The 22,088-nt window shown below is 35.8% G+C and overlaps 1 protein-coding gene across 1 annotated transcript in view; it reads left to right on the top strand.

Moving 5' to 3' along the window:
• cfap58 (cilia and flagella associated protein 58) overlaps window positions 1-18,221 on the top strand; it is a 149,408-nt gene extending 131,187 nt beyond the window's left edge. Inside the window, exon 18 of the mRNA XM_048196357.1 lies at window positions 17,915-18,221. Coding sequence (XP_048052314.1) covers window positions 17,915-18,056 — 142 coding nt within the window. The 3' untranslated portion in view covers window positions 18,057-18,221. The remainder of the gene's footprint in view (window positions 1-17,914) is intronic.
• Window positions 18,222-22,088: the final 3,867 nt, after the last annotated feature.

Below are 22,088 nucleotides of genomic sequence, written 5' to 3'. Positions count from 1 at the left end.
AATGAAAAATGGTCCTTTGGATTTACACCAAGAAACAACAACAACAAAAAAAAAAAACGAGTGTCTGTTTACAATAAGTGCAAATAGAGTCCCTTATTGGCAAACACTATTTACGCTAGCTCCACCCACCAATATCTGGTTGGGCCACTCAAGTTTTAAAAAAGACACCTGAAATTCAACTTCTTTAGTGCCGCAGAAGTAGCAAGTAAGGCTCGCAGACCTGACTTTTAATGCGATCGACGCGGATTCAAATCCGACTTTTGCCGAGCTTGCATTTATTAAAAGCTTTTATTCTCCTAATCAGGCAGCATCCATTTAATAATTTTAATAAATATAATAATTAACACTCTATGATATAATTACATCCTGTTAATGTACAAAAATACTGAGGTGCAAATAGTATCTGCCAATACATAGCATCTAATTACTATATACTTTTATTGCAAAGAACTGACAATTTTACATGGTGTAAATCAAATCTATCACTATTTTCACCTAGTATAAATAGAATATCGCTAAAAAAATGCTGCTATTTTCACTTAGTGTAAAGAAAATATGATATTTTCACTTAGTGTAAATAGCATATAATTGCTATTTACACTGTGTAAATAGCATCTATTGCTAGTGCAAATAGCCGCTGCCAATTTTGTTTTGTTATTTTAAAACTTTCCACTGAAAGGTTCTTTGGGAACCAAAAATTGTTCTTCTATGGAATCGCTGTGAAAACCCATTTTTTAAACTTATAGAGTGTATGTGGTGGAGTAAAGTTCTGTTCAGTGCCATAAGGACATCAATGCTGTTGCATTGGATCAATCTCCTCTGAATTATGCATTTACACATTTATATGTTTAGGTTTCGGGGAGTTTGGAGAATGTAAAAAAGATTTAAACTTCAGTGCGTAATTGTGAATGACATTTCAAAGAATCAACACTGGCATTATGAAGTAAATGAATCGCACTCCCTTTGTTCCTAATAGCAGTCTCTTGCTGATCAAAAGCTTGGCGCTGTGTAATTTTGCCCCTAATGTTAATGACTGCATGGTTGCTTTCAAGAGCAAATGAAATTCCCCTAATTAATTTTAGATTAAAAATAGTTGCCCCAGCCTTTTCCACACTATCAAATAATCTGTCAGCACAGAGCAGAAGTTAAATCTTCTATGTTTTTTCAAGTGTGTTTACTGCTCTGTATTCTTTCTTGTCCTGTTGGGTTTTATTCTCCATCTTTCACTTAAAGGCTTTTATGCTTCATGCTATTGTTTTCCATTAAATTTCTTTTGTCTCCCTCTTTTTTTTTTCATTTTCTCTCCTTCGCTTTTCAGACGTGCTCACAGACCATTTAAAACTTAATCTCGACCAACCCTTTCTGTTCTCTCTGCTTGCGTGGTTCAGCTCCACTGAGGTGTGGTAACTGGCTCCATCTGCTCCAAAACACCGGAAGCCATTTTGGCTCACTCAGGACATTTGGATTAACTGCTTTAACCACACAATAGTAGTGTTTTTTTATACATCTTGGCTTTGTGCATAAAGTGTAAACATGAAGGCTTGGCGAGCTTGTGTCATGTCAGGACTAAGCTAGCCACCCACAGATTTGAATGATATACAAACCTACTCTTATGGCATCCTTTGGTGTTTTTTTTTGTTTTTTTTTTAGTTCTGATATCTCTGGATAACAGCCCATTTGTCTGTGTTTTAAAGAAGGTTTAAGCATCTGATGTACAGGCATCTTTTTCACTTTATCAAATTGATGCCTTCACAGTGGACCAATGTAGGTCATCTACAGTAGTCCAGAGGAGAGCTGGTCCCCCGACTGAGCCTGGTTTCTCCCAAGGTTAACTTGCTGCTGTCGCCTTTGGCTTGCTTAGTTGGGGACACTTAATATTCAGCAAAATTATTGATTTGACTGCACTAACACTATCAGATGAGAACAAAACTTGAAGTCAATTGAGCTAAATAATGACACTATTGTCTTCTGCCTTAGCTGAATTTTTTTTCTTTTCTTTTTTTTTCAAAACTGATGAAGTTTGCAACATCAACACTTATTGAACAGAATTTAATCAACATTGAACTGACTCAAGCTGAATAATGACACTATTGTCTTTAGTAGAGCTGCTTATATCTGAATTGACCTTCATAATGAATGAATTTTACACAGTTATTGAACTGATTTGACCGTTCGCAAAGACCCGCCCCCTTTAGTTACTGTTTCTACTTCTGACAAACCATGCGAATCTCTCGCCACACATCACGTTCTCACGCAGTGAAAAATACATCGCGGAGCAAAGAGGACACTGACAACGCATTGACAGATAAGACAGAGCAGGTTACTTTTAATATGAAACAAAGTCTCAAATTTTGACATTTTTAAAGGAATTTAAACAATAAATACCGTTTTGTGGCTCTTTAATGTTTCGTGACAGAAAATGGCCGACATGGGAAAATTGGATATCATTCGACTCGGCATGATTCCCCGAATGCAACGAGACCAAAGTTATGATTTTTGGACAAATTCATCAGCAGTTATAAGCAAAAAATCCGTAAAGATACGCTAATGCTTTCTTAAGATACATCATTTTAGCACAAAATTCTAAATGGCTGATGGCCAAAATGTCCAATATGGTAAAATTGGACATCATTTGACTTAATGTGATGCCCCGAATCCAACGAGACCAAATTTATGATCTTTGGACAAACCCATCAGAAGTTATAAGCAAAAATGACCATTTTTCGTTTCTCTGCACCAGTAGGTGGCGCTGTGCCGGAACACTGCATGATGCCTCAGGTCATGCTTGTGATGACATGTACCAAGTTTGGTCTGAATACGATAAAGTGTTGCGGAGATACAGCCTTATGTCCATTTTCGCAAGCATTATGTACAATTTGTTTGCATGTTTTATGAAAACGGTGTTAGGAATCAACTTGAATTCCATAACTTTTTCTCGGCATGGTCTGAAGATGATCTGGTTAAATTTTCGTGAAAATCGGAGTAACGGCCTAGGAGGAGTTAGAAAAAGTACGTTTTTCAGAAAATTCAAAATGGCGGAAACATTTTCATGATGGAAAATGACGTCATGTGGTGCAATTCGTCTTGAGCCAAGTAATCAGGGGGAAAAAGAATTTTGTTTCTAGCCCTTACGGTTCAAAAGTTATTAACATAAACATAAGTGCAACTTTGGACAGCTGGTGGTGCTAGAGGGATTGAGTTAGAGACTGCAAATTGGCTGTGGACAAAGGTCAGCCTGTCCTCTAACTGTGTGCCAAATTTCACAACTTTTTACCATACGGTTATATGGGCTGCCATAGACTTCAAGAGTGGAAGAAGAAGAAGAAGAAGAAGAATAAAAAGAAATCTAACGATTACAATAGGTGCCTAAGCACCTTCGATGCTTGGCCCCTAATAATAATGGAATTAATTTGTATACTGTAGCATACAAATACAAGAAATGGAGCCCAAAGTGCTTTACAATAAAAAAGCATTATAACAAGCACCAAAAAGACAAACATCCAGAAACACTACAAGAAAACATCTCAACAGCAAAATAAAAGGATTAAATAAAACAACAAGAACTATATAGGAGAAGACTTGAATAATGCTGTTTAGTGCTACTATTTCATACACTTCCATCAATTTCCCCCCTTCCCCAGAGAAGACCACAAATTTCCTTTCCTCATTAGATTGGATATTTAAGAGCAAATGAAATATTGCAATAACTAATCATTTTCAGAAGGGGAGTAAGTGACTTAAGCCTTCATTTCATATAAGTTTCATTATTGAACCACGGTACCACACACGGGATTAATAGTCAACCGAATGTTATGTTTTTTTTTACTATATTTATAGAACCGTAAAGAACATGTTTGAGAGCAAAGCAAATAAACACTGTTTGCTTCCTTCCTCTCTCCTAGGGAAAGCGCGTAATAAGCTTCAAGCATCTTTTCAATGTATTGATTGATTAAAACCTAACAGACCACACACTGAAAAAGTCAATGCTTTTTCCCCCCTCTCTCTAACATAGAAACGAAGGTCGTTTAAACTAAATGTCAGAACTACAAAAACAAGAAATCGATAGCAATTAAGAATATTTTAATGGCACTGCTTGATGTTCTAAATGTTATATGATGTTTTTTGTTTCATATTTTGGGGTTTTGGGACAGTGAGATAATGATACCATAAGATTTCTTTTAAATTAGAGCCCAGGAGTGCTAAAATTGACTTGAAGAACTAAACTGGCGGCGTCAATTAATGGCTCTATGTCCCTAGACAGCATTTTATTACAAGCCATCAATATTTCGCTAACCACTGCAAAGCAAACAAATCATTTTAACCATCTTCAACTTTCTGACGGGGTCTTTAATGCTGTCTGTCATCAAATCATTCATTTTCAAACTTTCCCCCCTTGCTTGCTGTACGGAACGGAGAGAAATGTAATCACAGCTGGCTTGGCTTGTAAATTCTCTGTTTCAGATGACGTGCGATGAGCGATGGTGCCTTGATGCCTTCATTTGAAATGAGAGAATAGACAGGAGGCAACCACAATGCTGACAAGTTCACAATAAATTGCATGCAAATGAGGACATGTGGATTATTGCATTCTGGGTAGCGAGTGAGATGGGCGGCGTCGGTAGCCATGTTTATGAGGTGTGATGCAAACAAGAGGCAGTAATGAGAGTTGATCAAGCGTGACAAGGTGCAGAAACACTCAGCGTGCATATAAGCAAATACACAAATACATCCCTTCAGGAATAACTTCTTGGCTCATAGTTGAGTGAGCGCTTACTGACTGGAAATATCTTGTGGAGGTTTGGTTGAGAGCAAAGTCAGAGGTTTTTTTATGATAATTTCTTCCTTGTAAAACTTTAAGCTGCCACAGTTTTGTTAGTTTTCGTTATGCAAGTGCATTGTTTTTGTTTAGTTTCTGTACTGGAGCCTTTTTTTATAACTTTTTTGGATTTTACATTGATTTTACAATTTTAACATATTCAATTCTTTAGACTTCTGTGATTAATTCAGCTGTCAGCAGCCATAAATATTTAATTTTATGTTTATAAATAGAGCGATAGGTGAGCAGGTCTCTTAATAATGCCATGACAACATTGTTACAGGACTATTCATGTGTAAATCAACTTGCCATTTTAATATGTTGATTGCTTAAATATTGTTGCTGTCAGGCGGAAACCTTGTTTCGTCATTTTTTTTTTTTTTCATATATCATTACTATTGGTCATCCTTTATGTTTATCTGTGGGTTTTGCCAATATCTAACCAATAAAAAAAAATATTAAAGAGCTTGTAACTAAACCTCGTAAGCCCATTGGATCCTCAAACTGTTGGTCAAACCTCATAACTCATAACTGGTCAAAAACCTTGTAACTCAATTTGAGCTTTATGTTGGTAAAATGTTAACAATATTATGAAACATGCAAGTAGAGTTGTCAAAAGTACCGACTTCAGTACCTAGTCAGTACTGAAATTTTAAAAATGTGACGCTTTGAGCGCTGTTTAGCGGATTCGTAAACGCCTCTGATTGGCCATTGTGTTCACGGCTCATCGGATATGTCTGTGATTGGCTTCAATGATCAACGCTGTAAAAATGTTGTAAATAATCATCAATGACTCTATTCACCAAGCGCTTACACGGATACACATGGTAGCATTTGAAAGCAGGCGTCTATCGCGAACGCTGCCGTGCGTTGATCATTGTAGCCAATCACTGACAAATCCGATGAGCGCGTCAACACAATGGCTGATCAGAGGTGTTTACGAATCCGCTCAACAGTGCTCAAATCATCACATTTTTTACATTTTAGTACCGATAGGTACCGAAGTCAGTACTTTTGACAACTCAACATGCAAGTGTCTGACCACATATAAAGCCACAATATCAACACTGTATTCAATTATTTAAAGTCCCCGAGAACCGGAAGTTGCGAACAACTTTTCTCCAGTGTTGTGACATATTTCCAAGTGAAACGGAATATTGAATAGAGGGCAGGGTTTTATTTACTGTAGTGCTCCTCCTCTCCATCTCTTGCTCATAGCAGACTAACGGTTGGAGGGGAGTGGTTTAAGCATTTTCAACCCAAGCCGTCAAACTGACGTCATCAGAGAAGGAACGCCATTCCAGACCGGAAGTAACTTTTCAGATTTTGATCAAAGATTACAACGACAAACTATATATTTTTTTCTGTGTATTAACTTGCACAGATTCATTGTTCACCACAAGACTAGTAATATGTGCTAACAAAGTAAATAGGTTCAATTTTGATTTCATGATGACTTTAAAATAAAATTGTGTTTTTTTTTCAATACTTCCTAAAAAGGTTTCCACTCGACAGCAACAATATATATCATCCTTGTTTAACAATCATTCCACATATGTGAGATCACCCAAATGGACAATGGTGAAACATCTAATGAAATAGTTGTGGATTTGATGTTGGCTGCCAACCGTTTATTTCATCAGAATACATGATACTTTTGAATGCCTGTGAGTGGAGGAAAAAAATGATTTTTAGAATCAGATAGTTAATACATCTACTAGTAGCTAACTGGCTAATGGACTATGCTAACCAGCCTTTTTTTATTCATGGCAGGTGAGATGGTGTAATCTTGGAATGGAATTTGTCATGAATTGGTATTTGAGATTTTGCGATTTGCGATCTGTTAGTGTTGATGTCATCTTTGCTAGTGTAGTCCTAAAACGTTCTATGAAGCCATTCCATAGGCATGAGCATTTTTTATTTGTAGATTTCCTGAAAGTTTTACAGTCATTTAGGGTGGCAGGTTTTTTTGGACTAGCATTAAGGTCTGGTCAATTCATGTGTGTTTGTATAGCACATTTTTTTTACAGTCCATGTTGTTTGAAAGCAGAAAACCATGCCTTAATGTCCTAAAGCCTCCAGTGACTGTGGCGAATGTCAAGAAGAAATCCATAAGGTGTTTAGGTAATGGACGGGAAAACCTTGAGAAGAACCAGGCTCAGCTTGGGGAATCTGTCCTCCTATGACATTAAAGTGAGTCATACTGTATCTAACCATACAGTCACTATCCTGTCTCTAGATTGAAAAGCAGCATCTTGCACTTTAATTAGGGAGGGAAACTTGGTATTTAGCCAAGTCTTGTGGTTAAGGAGTAGTTTATTTAAACCCTGCTCTAGCGATTTGCTGAGTCATGGATGTGGCTGTAGCCACTTTTACACCATTACAATAAAGATCATGGTCTCATGGGAGAGGTGTAGGGGAAAAAAGTGAGATTAAGTGAAAGATGGTTAGATGTTTTTTGTCTGTCTAGAACAACCTCCAGTTAAGTCTGTGTTTTTGTGCCAAAACATAATGCAAATGATCCCCTGTTGAGCAGTGTGGAGAAATTGCCTTCCACAGACGGCAGCTTTCAATGTCTATCTGACATTGACATTGATTACATTAGTATTCAGTTGATAGTAGATGGAAACGTGCCCAATGATGTTCAAAGAGGAATCATTTGTTTGGCTGTTTGCCTGGACTTTGGAGATTTGTTTGACGTCTCTGTGAATTTCACTTAAAGTGGGATCAGTTTCAAATATTTTGTTTGTAAAGGGAGATTTTCTTACATTGACACACACAAAGACATTAAATAAGTTGAGGAGAAAAAAATAAGTTGGATTGTAGCAGACTTGATTCAGATTGCTCACATGAACACTCTCTATACTACATTAAAGGTGCCCTCGAATGAAAAATTGAATTTATCTTGGCATAGTTAAATAACAAGAGTTCAGTACATGGAAATGACATACAGTGAGTCTCAAACTCCATTGTTTCCTCCTTCTTATATAAATCTAATTTGTTTAAAAGACCTCAGAAGAACAGGCGAATCTCAACATAACACTGACTGTTACGTAACAGTCGGGGTGTACGCCCCAATATTTGCATATGCCAGCCCACGTTTCCAACATTATAAAAGGCATTAGACAAGGGCAGCCAGTATTAACGTCTGGATGTGCACAACCAAATCACCAGACTAGGTAAGCAAGCAAGAACAATAGCGAAAAATGGCAGATGGAGCAATAATAACTGACATGATCCATGATTACATGATATTTTTAGTGATATTTGTAAACTGTCTTTCTAAATGTTTCATTAGCATGTTGCTAATGTACTGTTAAATGTGGTTAAAGTTACCATCGTTTCTTACTGTATTCATGGAGACAAGAGAGCCGTCGCTATTTTCATTTTTAAACACTTGCAGTCTGTATAATGCATAAATACAACTTCATTCTTTATAAATCTCTCCAACAGTGTAGCATTAGCCGTTAGCCACAGAGCACTATCAAACTCATTCAAAATCAGAAGTAAACAATATAACAGTATACAATACTCACATAATCCGACGCATGCATGCCGCATGCATGACGAACACTTTGTAAAGATCCATTTTGAGGGTTATATTAGCTGTGTAAACTTTGTTTAGGGACTGTTTAAGGCAAGCGCGAGCTCTGTGGGCGGAGAGCAATAAAGGGATTTAAAGGGGCTGCAGCATAAAATCGGCGCGTTTATAATGATGCCCCAAAATAGGCAGTTAAAAAAATTAATTAAAAAAAATCTATGGGGTATTTTGAGCTGAAACTTCACAGACACATTCAGGGGACACCTTAGACTTAGATATTACATCTTGTAAAAACATAATCTAGGGCACCTTTAAACTGCCACTCGCGTTGGATTATGTGAAGGTTGTAGACCTCTAGGAGCAGAAAAACCATAACCTGTATAAAAATGTTTCTCCTGAAGTAGGCGCACATTGTGATGTCTGCTGGATTGAAGCCCTCTGCTAGAGAGCTGTGTAATTGCTCTCAGCTATGAGAGGTCATGTTCTGACCTCATACAGAATAGGACACGTCCTTGATACAGGAGTGGTTGCTTCTTTGTTATGAGAAGGAGTTTTGGGAGGAGGCTCATAGAGTTTCATGATGGCAGGTTTGTATTGTCTTAGCAAAGGAACCAGCAAGGTCAACGGTGTTATCAGAAAAACTCATTCAGGATTGTGATTAAATATGCTATAATTTCTTTGCTAATAGCAGCACCAAACGGAATTGTGTGATGGTACCTTGTAGATTGCTGTTAGAATGCTATTCCATCATTAATTAATAACTACAGAGGAACAAATAAGTAATGCATTATTAACACTCTAGTAACTACTAATAACTAACAAGACACTCTGATTAATGAATTAGTAAGTAATAATGCTCAGCTGAATGTGGTAATTCACTATTCACTAATCAGTAACTACTGTTTTTTTTTTTTTTTTTGCTCTCAGAGAACCACTAAGAACTACTACACAGTAAAGTCCCCAGAGTTAAATCAACTCTACTCAGAGTACATTTGGTCCCTCTCTAAATAGTGTTAAAGTAACACTGAAACAGAGTTAAAGTTAATGAGATAATTAAGCAATTAATAAGGTTGTTCTTGTGTTTCTCTTTTCTTTAGTGATTCTGCTTGTTAACAGCAGGTGTTCATCACTAATGCACAATCATCACTTAATTAATTGCTTAATTATCTCATCCTTCAGAAGGAATTACTAATTATTTGGATCAGTATTCTAAAGTGAGAAACATGATAACTCTCTAGTAACTACTGAATTAATTTTATATTATGCATTATTCATGTTTCTTGTTAGTTAATAGTAGTTACTAGAGTGTTAATAATGTGTTACTCATTTGTTCCTGAGTAGTTATTCATTAATGACGGAACCGTATTCTAAAGTGTTACCGTTTAAAATATTTGGTAACACTTTGTAACTAGTTCCCATTAATTAATGCTAGTTAATGCAATAACTAACAAAGATAGTGACCAATGCATTTGTTATAGCATTTTTTTTTAAATATTTGTTTTTAAACCTTAGTTAATAAAAATACAACTGTTCATTGTTAGTTAATGTTAGCTTAGGTCCATTAAATATTACATTAAATATTAACAGATACAACTTTTGATTTTAATAATGTATTAGTAAAATGTTGAAATTAATATACACTAAAAAATGCTGGGTTAAAGTTGGGTTGAAAATGGACAAACCCAGCAATTGACCCTTCACAAAGACCCGCCCCCCTTAGTTACTGTTGCTTTGCAGTGCCACATGCAGTGTAAAATACATCACGGAGCAAAGAGGACACTGACAACACATTGACAGACAAGACAAAGACAAATAAAAAACATTTTGTGGCTCTTTATTGTGTCGTGACAGATTGTTGCAGCGCCTCAGCTCAAGCGACTTGTGAACCGATCATCTCTTCTTACTAGTTAATTTATAGCATCAAATAAACATGAATGAACATGAGAAGGAAAGTTGTTTCAAACGCGGAAAGAAGTCAGTATACACCAGTTTTCAAGTTCAAGTCCACCAAGGTTAATCTTCTGACTCCTGACTGCTCTGTCGGACAAAATGGCGGATTCGGGATTATGATTGGTTAGATCGCTTGTCAATCAAACTCCCGGCGAAGGGTCAATTGGGTTGTTTTAACCCATGTTTGCCCAACCTGTTGGGTAGTCTTATTTAACTCAACTATTGTTTAAAAAATGTCTGTATTGCTTGCTTAAAATGAACACAAAGTATGTTGGAAATTAACATTTATTAATACGTTTAATGAATAATAATAAAACAAACATTTATTAAATTGCATATTCATAAATATTCACCTATTGATTATCATTGTTGCCTCTAGTAATTCTGTGTCTGATTTTTAATTGCCAACCTATTAATTTTAAGTGTAGTTAGTTTTTAGAGTATAGCAGTTTTTAAACAATAGTTGGGTTAAATACAACTGCCCAGCAGGTTGGGCAAACATTTAACCCAACCATTGAGGTAAAACAACCCAATCGCTGGGTTTGTCCATTTTCAACCCAACTTGGATTGTTTTAACCCAGTATTTTTAGAGTGCACATAGAGTGCACATTGTTAACTAATGTTAACAAACAGAACCTTTATAGTAAAGTTATAGTAAACTATTTCTAAATTAACATTCTTTCATAAAAATATGGATGTATGGTGCGACCAAAGAAGTGCATATTCATTTAATTTTATTTAAAGTTTTATTTAGCATAAATGTTAAATACATTGGCACAAATGGAACTCAGTCCATCCCAACTACACAAGTTCAGTTGATTTATCTGTAGATGACTCAAAATTACCAGCATTACCAGTTTCTAAAAGTATTTCATGAGTTTTTCTGCAGCACAAAAATTAAGAGAGCTATTTTAGAAAGTTTTTTAATGGATTCATTAATCATTGAATGTAGGTGTGAAAGACTATAATATGCGCTAACAATTTAAGTGCTCCTGTCTTTTCATAGTCGTTAAATATTTAACAGAATATTGTGAGGGGGGCATGAACAGGTTGAGCTATATGGAGAAAGAAAAGTTTTTGGTGGAAGATATAATTATTCTGATGAAAAGAAATGTAAAAAGTGTGAGGGAATATTCACTGCTGTACTCCTTAAGATATGAAACCTTCACATTCCAACCACACACAAATCACCATCTGTTATTGATTTATAATCTCAAGAGCGGCCATTCTTCCCTCCCTCCTTCTCTTGACTTTATTCTCTGTTTCTCTCTTTCCGCCTGCCTACGTGGAACTATAGATCATAATTGAATTACTGTGGTAGAGGGGACGTATAATCAGCCAGATGGAGTGAGCTGACTGATTTGAAAGACAGGCAAATAATCATATCTTCCACCTTTATTATTCCTGCCGGCATGGGGACGTATTGAATAAACTCTGCACGTAATGTAACTGCTTTCTGCATAATTCCATATAATATGGTCATGTCCTGATTTCTAACTCACTGATTTTTAAACTTCCATAGACTATTATTACAGCTCTGCTAAACATGCTGATTGATTTATTTGCGCCGATGAATTAATCATGCGTTTAATAAACAATAGATGAATGTAATTTGATGGAGGGCCATCGTGTTATTAGAGACCAGGGAGAGCGGGAACACTGCAGTATACCTTTTTTTCCCCCATATAAACAAATAAACAGGTGTTAAATTGGGCCAGATTGATTCAGAGCAGTGTTTTATTCAAAACAGATAAAATACTGGCTGTTTGTGTCAGTCCTTTTCAATTTCCTGTAAGATGTTGTTTTGTATGTGTTTATTAATTGAATATCTTAAGATTTTATTTTATTTTTTTAGCTTATCTTTGTGTATACTATCAGAAAACACACAAATAATCATTATGCTTTTTTGGCAATAAGGATCACTAATCAACACTAGATTTTAGGGTTCCCACCAAAATCTTAATTTAACCCCTGTTTGAATGAAACTAGAATCTAGAAATAAAGCAAAACATCGGAGAACAACAATAGCAAATAGTTCTCAGATGCCATATTTGTTATTTACAGCAATAATCTAACATGAATTAAATAAAATTAATAAGTAGACGTTATTACTCCACTACTATCATTATATTGACGGATATGCGACAAAGTTACTGCATTTTTGGGGAAAAAGTCATGAGCTGCTAGTTAGTTTCTTCTGCATCGTATGGTGGTGAAGCAGTGAGTTATGTTGTTGAATGGGAAATGTACCCTTGGAAAGCACAGTTAGAAACTTTTCTTTCACTGGTGATAATGGCAAAGGTTTAGAAGACAAGAAGAGAACCTGTGGTTCTTCCTCAGTTTCCTCCTGTACTGGAAAATCACTCAGCTCATACCTCCGCACTCACAGCCATGCAAGAAATCCACTCAAAACGCCAAAGATCTGCCAGTTTGAGGGTACTTTCTGTGAAATGTTCAGCAGTTTGGTTGTCTTTAGTCGGCTTCATTAATGTAATTCAATGCAAGGTCAATGATTCATAAATATGCACAATTACAGATGATAATCTAAATAACCAAAAACACATTTAAGTTTTCATTGAATACTTTTTTTAACCTAGCAACAGTGAAACTGCATTTGAAATCTAAAGTAAATATACACTACCGTTCAAAAGTTTGGGGTAAGATTTTGTATGTGTGTTGAGTGACAGTTGAGACATTTCCAATATTAACAAAATATGTCTCTTAAAAAAGCTGTTCTCTGAAACTTTCTTTTCATCAAAGAATCCCAAAGAAAAAAATGTGAGTTTCCACAAAATATTAAGCAGCACAACTGTCTTCAACATTGATAATAATAATAAATGTTTCTTGAACAGCAAATCAGCATATTAGAATGATTTCTGAAGGATCATGTGACACTGAAAGACTGTAATACAAATTTTGCTTTAAAGAAGTCAAAAGCATGATAACTCCCTAGTAATGACTGAAGTCATTGTAAGCCTTGTAGTTTTTTTTTTTTTTTTTTTTTGTAAGGTTTTGGATAGTAATGACTCAATTTTTCCAACATACTTCTAAAGGAAGTAGCCTACTAATTATTTGTATCAGTATTCGGTCCCACTTTATATTAAGTGGCCTTAACTACTATGTACTTACGTTTAAATTAATCATTTGATACAATGCACTTATTGTGTACATACATACTTTTACATTGTACTTATATTTTAAAAACACCTGCATGTAATTACATCTGTAATTAATTTCTGTTATTACATTTATAATTACACTGTTGACCCATCCCTTACACCTTACCCCTACCCTTAAACCTACCCATACCACCAAAGCTTCCCTCAACCTTACCCGTATCCCACCTCAATAGCAGCAAAAGTGTTTTGCAATTCAATATGAACCCAATAAGTACATTGTACTTATTTTTTTGATGCAAGTACATAGTAGTTAAGGCCACTTAATATAAAGTGAGACCCAGTATTCTAATGTGAAGATCATGGTAACCCACTTGTCATGCCTCAAGTGGTACCAAATCCATCGTAAAGAATTACTATCCAAAACCTTACAAAAACCTTGAAAGCTTTTCATTTTAGAATACTGATCCAAATGAAGGATGTATTGACACTTACGTCATAACTATCCAAAACCTTACAAAGACACAAAAGCTTACAATAACTTAAGTCATTACTAGAGAATTATCGTGCTGTACACTTTAGAATACTGATCCAAATAATTAGTAAATCCTTCTGAAGGATTGAGTTATTAGTAGTGGGTTGCCATTATCTTCACTTTAGAATTAAATATACATTATGCATTATTTATGTTAAATATGAACCTGTATATAGTAGTTCTTAGTAGTTCTCTGGGAGGTATGAAAAAAAATAGTAGTTATTGATTAGCTAATAGTAAACTACCACATTTGAATAAGCACTATTACTAACTCATTAACTTAGTAGACTGTTAATATTGCGATAATAATATATTTATTAATCTGTCTTAATGTTAACTAATAAAATACAACTGTTCATTGTTAGTTCATGTTAGCTCAACTTTTGATTTTAACCCTCTGGAGTCTGAGGCTGATTTGGGGCTTGGAGAAGTTTTGACATGCCCTGACATTTGTGCTTTTTTCAGTTGTTCATAAACATATAAATGACAAAAGTGTCATTACACTGTATTCAGCACAAACTAGGCTACAATAATATGTGAGGAACATGTATGTACATGTTTGTATTTTTGAAGGAATAATGTTTATGCGTGGTTATTGAAAAAACAAAAAACGTAAGTCACTGAAATAAGGCCAAAAAAAGTATATTAAATCTGTGTTCACAAGACTTTTGGGTATTGGAGGTTGTAGACTAGAGTTTTTGCTTCAGAATTATGTAAAAATTATGCTGCCTACTCCTTCATATAAAACAATATATTGATTTAGTTTTTGTAAGACACTTTTTGTCAAGAAACACAGTATGCATGGAGGCGTGAATCTGCATGACATACTGTCACATAGACAAAAGAATCACATAATAATGACCTGAAATGACTTGCATATTAATGAGGCCTTTCATTCAGGTAGGCTGTGCAAAAAAAACCTCTGTAATAATGTCTCAGCTCATCATAAACAGCAATACTGTGAAATATTATTACAATTAAGGGTATTCTATTATATTCTTTAAAATAAAATGTATTTCTGTGATGGAAAGTTTCTGAACAATTATGTTACCTCTATGGCATTTCATATAGGCTTTTAGCTTAAAAGCATGCACATTTGGAGAAATATTGATGGATTCTTATATATTTATGTCAATTTTCTATACTGAGAAGTAATATTTATTGTCATCACTATGAGTGCTGGATACTGTGTTTTTAATTCATACTTGCAGCCGGAGGGCGCTCTCTGTACACCTTTAGTCCACAAATTATTCTAAAGAAGAAGAGGACATTTCAGGAATGGTGTTTTTAATTCATACTTGCAGCCGGAGGGCGCTCTCTGTACACCTTTAGTCCACAAATTATTCTAAAGAAGAAGAGGACATTTCAGGAATGGTGTTTTTAATTCATACTTGCAGCCGGAGGGCGCTCTCTGTACACCTTTAGGCCACAAGTTCATATAAAGAAGAAAATGAACTAGGAACTAACGACATGTCTTCTAGAGATCGCTAACCATTGCTTTAACATCCAAATAAACACTTTTCAAGACAATAAATACACGATTGAGATGACGAATGCATGTATTGCCTCTGAATTTGCGTCTGAATAGCGCTGGCTCCGTGGGCGTGGCCGCATTAGCGGATAATGAGCTGAATCACAGACTTCTGACATGGCTCTCTTTTCATACAGATTACATAAACACAGAATGTTTGTTTTCGATTTGACTTGCACGATTTAAAACCTGACATTTCAACGTTTCTTTAGACGTAAGTGTCACTTTTTTTGTCATTAGTATTCATAAGTTACAGTTCATTTTCTGAGAACTATCAGATTGGACTTCGTTCAGAGGGAGAGGAGAGATCACGCATCATGTTAGTTTTCTTTATTTTACAAAAAGCAAAACATTGTGTTTTTACTCTGTGTGTACACAAATAAAAGAAAACATTCTATAGTTTCAATTGATATATTACTTATGTCTCTATGACAAGAAATGACGGAGTATTTTAAGTCTGTTTTGCTGCAATGTGAAAAAAATCCTGCAAAACGCGCCGGCGCGTTTTCAGACCTCAGGGAGTTAATAATGTATTGGTAAATGCTAAGATTAATATTAACTATGATTAATACATGCTTTAGAATTTTTAATTTTGTTCATATTTAATTATGTTAAAAAAAAAATGGAACCTTAAAACACTTAAAAAAGGGTTACCAACCCCAAACTTTTGAAAGGTAGTGCAATATTATGTTTCGATATGATTTAAGCTTTCAAGAAACTCCAGACTGATTTTGAAATGCTTATGACAGAATTCACAGCCTTCATCTCGCAGCAATTGGCTGACACCCACCATCTAGCATTTCTCAACTTTCTAACATCCTCACCTCTTTCCCCGCTGTCGATCCCATAATCCCCTGCGTGAGTCAGCTCCAATAGAGAATGCATTGGAAACGCACGCTCGACTCCGCACCAGTGGACACGTACGGTTAACCTGCTGCACAGCTGTGACGCTCTGATATCAGCAACTAGTTCAAGTACGCCACACTCAGAACTTGAAATATTGTTGAGTCAGTGTGCAGCTCTGACACCGAGGAAGACCTGTGAGCTCAAGCGTCTGTCAACAAGTCTGCTTGTAATGTAAAAGATGAAGATCATCGATAAAAGCAGGGTTTCAGCAAGATAAAAAACAGTTCTTTATCGACAAACTGCTATTACACACCATTTAAAGGCATAGTTTGTCTATATACATATATATATATATATATATATATATATATATGTCAATTCATTGGGCCAGAATGATTCAGAGCAGTGTTTTATTCAAATAAAACCTCACAATGACAAAACCCTTCACTCAGACTGGTCGGGGATCTGGGTTGTTAATCATCATGGCGATCCTTGGGTTGTCAGAAGCCGTTTGTTCCAGATGACAATGACACTACTTGTCAACCACAGAGTTTCAGTCAAAGCTCGTTCACAGATGTCGAGAGCCACATCCAAGAATCAACATATTTCATCGTACTCGCAACATTTATTTTGCTCTTTTTGTTTACCAAATGTTGGACGAGCTGTGTGTTTGCTTGTGTTTAAAGCTTGTTGCCAAATTTCTTCATCGGCCCCACTGTGAAATTGCATTACACAGTCAGTGAATATTAATTGATGGCATTTGGTATAGGACAAACAAAGTAAGTGAGTGATGTCTCTCTCTCTCTGTGTGTGTGTGTGCGTGTGTGTGTTTGAGAGGTCCTGGAATAACAGTGTTTTGAACGAGAGATCCATGATCACTGGAGCACAGTTGAAAGCGAGCTGGATAGTAACAGATGTTCTCTCCTGGGAAATACTAAGAGTGTGTGGATCTTTTTGTCTGGTGTGTAGGTGTTAGACAGGAGCGTAAGCTAGAAAAGGACAGAGAAAGTGTGCCTAAATGTGAGCTTGTGTGCGTTGCTTGATATATTTGTGATTTGTTTAGATGTGTGCTACTTCACCTCTCAGTGGATGTTTATCTGCGGGATTGTAATATAAAAACGTAACAAGCCGTGCATATTTCTGCACTTTAAGGGGTCGGATGCTTTCTTGCGTTTAACTGCTGTTAGATGGAGTGCAGTGGAATGGAACGTCTCAAGGTTTTGAGATTCGTTTTAACAACTTGTCACTAGTTATCCTAAATTAAGACATAAATGTTAGAGTACACTCAAGATGCTTGTTCCACCACTTGCTTCTTTTGATTGGTTCATTCATGATTAAAACGAACATTGAAGCACTGAAAAAAATATTTATTTACTTATGTATTTATCTAAAAGTATGTTATTTCAAAATAAATGTTTCACATTTTAGCTATGCGTAGCTAGTGTTAAAATGCGACCCTAACTGAGCGAGACACTGATGACCATCTGATGCATGCGTAAATGGATAAATTCAGACAGAACTCAAGAACACTTCCTGTATGAACCCTAACTGAGTGTCTTGCTCTCTGTCATCTCTGCAGGGAGAAGGAGCGAAGTCTCGCCGCGGCTGGACAGCCTGTGATTCAGCCTCAGCGTCCGGACGGCCCCAGATTCACTGGAGGGGGCTTCAGTTTTAAGCAGCACAACAGGATGACACTTCAAGCCCTGGAACAGCAGTCCTGATGCCCACCAGAATCCTCAGAGGACCCTCTTCACCCATCATCGCCTCTTGATAGAAGGTGTTTTCTCGTATTTATTCAGCTCTATTGGTGCTGGCCAGCTACTCAGTCAGCTGCTGTAAGCAATGCGCTTCTGGAATAAAATAAAGTCTGTTATTTTCACTGAAAATTTTCTGTTTCATTCTGCACTAAACACTCGCACAAATCCACACACAAACACAATCTCTATTTGCCTCTCTAGTCCTCTGTCGCTTTCAGATGTAGTGCTCTCTTGTTTTCTAGTGTGCAGGTGCTGTTGGCTGCTGTGTATAATATGACACTATGTGTACTTGTCGCTGTCCTCAACATCCTGTTACATTTTTTTTTTTAGGAATGTGGGCTTTTTGTGGATTTGTGAGTATGTGCAATGAATTTTATTCTGGTGGGTCTATGATACTGTAATTGTTTCTAAGCCATTTTTGACATACATCCACATTGACTCTATTCCAAAACCTAGTGAGCTCACTTGCTGTCAACTTCCTACATAAGAAGCATTCTAACTGAAACGAAACCTCAGTAACCGATTTGGAATGCTCTGCGTAAGCAGCAGCTCTTTGCATCATATAAATAGTACTCTTCACATCCTCACATATTGTGCACAGTTTTGCATGTTGGTTAGCTAATGACAGGATGTTCTAATAAGCATAAAAATACACAGCGCACACAAATATTGGGTAAACAGTGTTTTTTTTATTTTTTTAAATAAGACTATTTTTGATTTTAATGGAGTTTATCATTAGCATGTTGCTAAGCTAATGACAGTATGTTCTAATAGGTATAAAAAAATACACAGCGCACACAAATATTGGGTATACTACAGAGCACTAAAAGGGACATGGTGATAAATATGAGATGGGAAGAAACATTATATAGCTGTTTCCCAGTGGTGTATAAATCACCACTCGAAAACCATACTTGAGTAAAAGTATAGATATCTTACCAGATAATGACTTTGGTAGAAGTTAAAGTCACTGTTTAGAATGTTACTTAAGTAAAAGTTTTAAAGTAATGTATGTGATATTTTCTTCTTTGTACTTAAGTATAAAAATATTAAACGTTATGAAGTACGTTATATTAAACGTACTTTTACTTTCAATACTTAAGACCAAGTAAATGTAAAATACATAAGGGGCAAAAAAAATATTAAAAATTGTTCTATACACAGTTTGAGCAGCAAGATTGTGTTCAGTTTTAACTCTTTCTCACATTTTGTTTCTTTGAATTAAAATTTATTGTAATTTTTTAAATATAAAATATACTAATATATTAATTATACATTGATCGTTCATGTTAATTCATAGTGCATTATAACTAATGGAAGTTTAAAATGAAAAATGAACAATACTTTTATTAACCTTCTTTAATGTTACAAATGGATGACAGAAATATAAAAGCTCAAGTAAAGTACAGATTCTCCCAAAAAATACTCAAGTACTGTAATGAAGTATTATTACTTTGTCATTACACCACTGCTGTTTCCCACTTCAGAGGCTGCATCGTTTGAAGGCTGCATTCAAAGGCTCCTTCAGATGTGGCCTCCAAATGTGTCCTTCGTTTCCCGGGCAATGCAGGATACAACAGATGGATCCTTCTGCGTCTGAAATCGAACACTTCTCTATATAGTATGCGAAAAACAGTATGCGAACAGAGTAGTACTGTATGTCCGAATTCGAAGTATTCGAAAAACAGTAGGTGAAAAGTATCCGAATGACTTACTACTTCTGGTGAGATTCTGAAGTGCGCATACGATGGAAATGTAGTACCTACTCAGCAGTACGTGATTTTGGACGCAGCTTTTGTTTTAAATCAAGTTTAGCATTAGCATGTTGCTAAGCTATTGACAAGACACCATAATAAGCATAAAAACACAAATCTTGGATAAACAGCCCATTTTAATTTAAACTGAATTACCTTTATTGATATAAATTTATGACATACCGATCGGTGTATGACACCGTGAGAGTGAAATGCAATTGGGCTAGTTTTGAGTAGCAGTTGGGTGGGTTTTGTTGAGGAAAACCTGGCAACCTTGACGTTCACTCTGCATATCCTTGACGACCGTGTAAACAATAACATGGAGACTGAACTGCAATCTTTGCTGGCTTTGCTTTAATTTTTAGCAGCCATTTTGCAGTTAAACTGCTTTTTTGTAAATACTGCAGCTACCTACATGTGCAAGAAGCAACTGTTTACACTTGTACGCACATGCCCAGTGTGCATGAGCGGTCATTTGACATGTGTTTTTGGTCGTGTAGTGTAGACGGAGATCGTTTCTGAAATGCTGTGGAAACGACAGTGTAGACGAGGATAATTTTCATTTTAAAACGCCGTTTTTAAGCAAAGATGCACTAGTGTAAATGGGGCCTTAAGCAGTAAAAATAAAGAACCCCTAAAGGAACATGCTGTCAATGATTGTGTTCTCTCGCAAAACTTTTGCGTTCCCCCGAGAAACTTTGCGTTTACTCCCAAAACCGTTGTGTTTGTGTTTGTAAAAGCCATTTGTGACATTTTTGTCCTAACTACTTGTGACAGTCAATGACTTGTTTTAGTTGTCATATTGTACCACATTTTCATGATCATATATAATACATATATAATAACAACAACACAAAGTCATGGTTCAGTACAGCAGGGGGAGAAACATAAAATTATAACTTTAACAGTTTAAAAACTAAACATAAAATTGCTTATTTTTTTATTATAAAGTGGTTTATTGTACAAATTTTGTCTCTCATTTTAAATAAATTAAATTATAATTAACATTTTCTTACGGATAAAAAAAAAAATACAGAGAGAAATTTCTTGCACATTCCTATAATAGTAAATGTTACAATTAACAACAGAGCAAAACTATTAAATTCAGCTGCTATTATATATATATATATATATATATATATATATATAATCATCAACACTCAAAAAAAGTAAATTGCACACAAGGCAGATATTTATTATTATTTCATAATTCATATTTAAATATAATTATTTACACACTTTCTGTAACAACTTGTTTTAATGACAAATTTATTTAAACATTTATTAAATATATTAAGACATTACTAACAGTTAATGCTATATTTATGCTAATATAGTGCATATATTTAGTGAAATGCTCCCCTCCAGAGTTCTTTTTTCTAGTGAACTAACATGCTGTGGACACTAAATCGTCTGACTGAACCGTGACGTCTGTACCGTGATGATTCGGGATGAATACATGAACCGTTACACCCCTAATAAATATATATGATGCAAAGATTCTCTAAGTGGTTGCTAGGCAGTTGCTAAGATGTTCTTGGTGGTTTCTAGGGCATTGCTAGGGGGTTGTCAGGAAATTACAATGGAACTGGACTTTGGGGGCATTTTGATTGTCTGCTATGGGAAAACCACTTGTGTTCTCTTGCTGTCCTTCTTTCTCCTTCCCTTACAACAAACACACTCTCTATAACATACATTCTTAATATTTACAGTCCGTCAGTACAGTACATCCACTATAATAGTTTTAAAATGATAGCAAACCATTTCACACAATAATATTGAGACAAATAGAGGTGAACAGGACAAGTTTTAATAGATGCTGAGTTTCCCACACCGTGAGAGTGATTGGAGAGCATACCACTCCTTATGCTTTTAAAATCGCTCTTTTGCGGTACTTTGATGTCATACTCTGATCGGTCTGCACAGCAGCGATGCATCTCGAACAAGCCTAAAATCATGTGATTTCAGTAAACGAGGCTTCATTACATCATAACGGTTTTGAAACGTTTCGAAATTTCAATGGTTCACCACTGGGCGCGATCTCTGTGAACCCATGAATCATGCGCATTCACTGAGATTCGCCCCCCCCAAGCAGTGAACCCCTGAACAAGTACGGTTCTATGGTTTTTACCTGATCTCTGATCAGTTTTATGCACTTGTAGACATTTCTATAATTAAAAGGAACAATAGTAGTTAATAGTCTCTTATTGGCCTGTTTAGCTGAGCCATCCATAGAACAAAC

Source organism: Megalobrama amblycephala, linkage group LG7, assembly GCF_018812025.1.
Source record: "Megalobrama amblycephala isolate DHTTF-2021 linkage group LG7, ASM1881202v1, whole genome shotgun sequence".
NCBI classification, from domain to species: Eukaryota; Metazoa; Chordata; class Actinopteri; order Cypriniformes; family Xenocyprididae; genus Megalobrama; species Megalobrama amblycephala.
The sequence above is the reverse complement of the archived record's forward strand: the minus strand, read 5'-3'. Positions and strand labels throughout refer to the sequence as shown.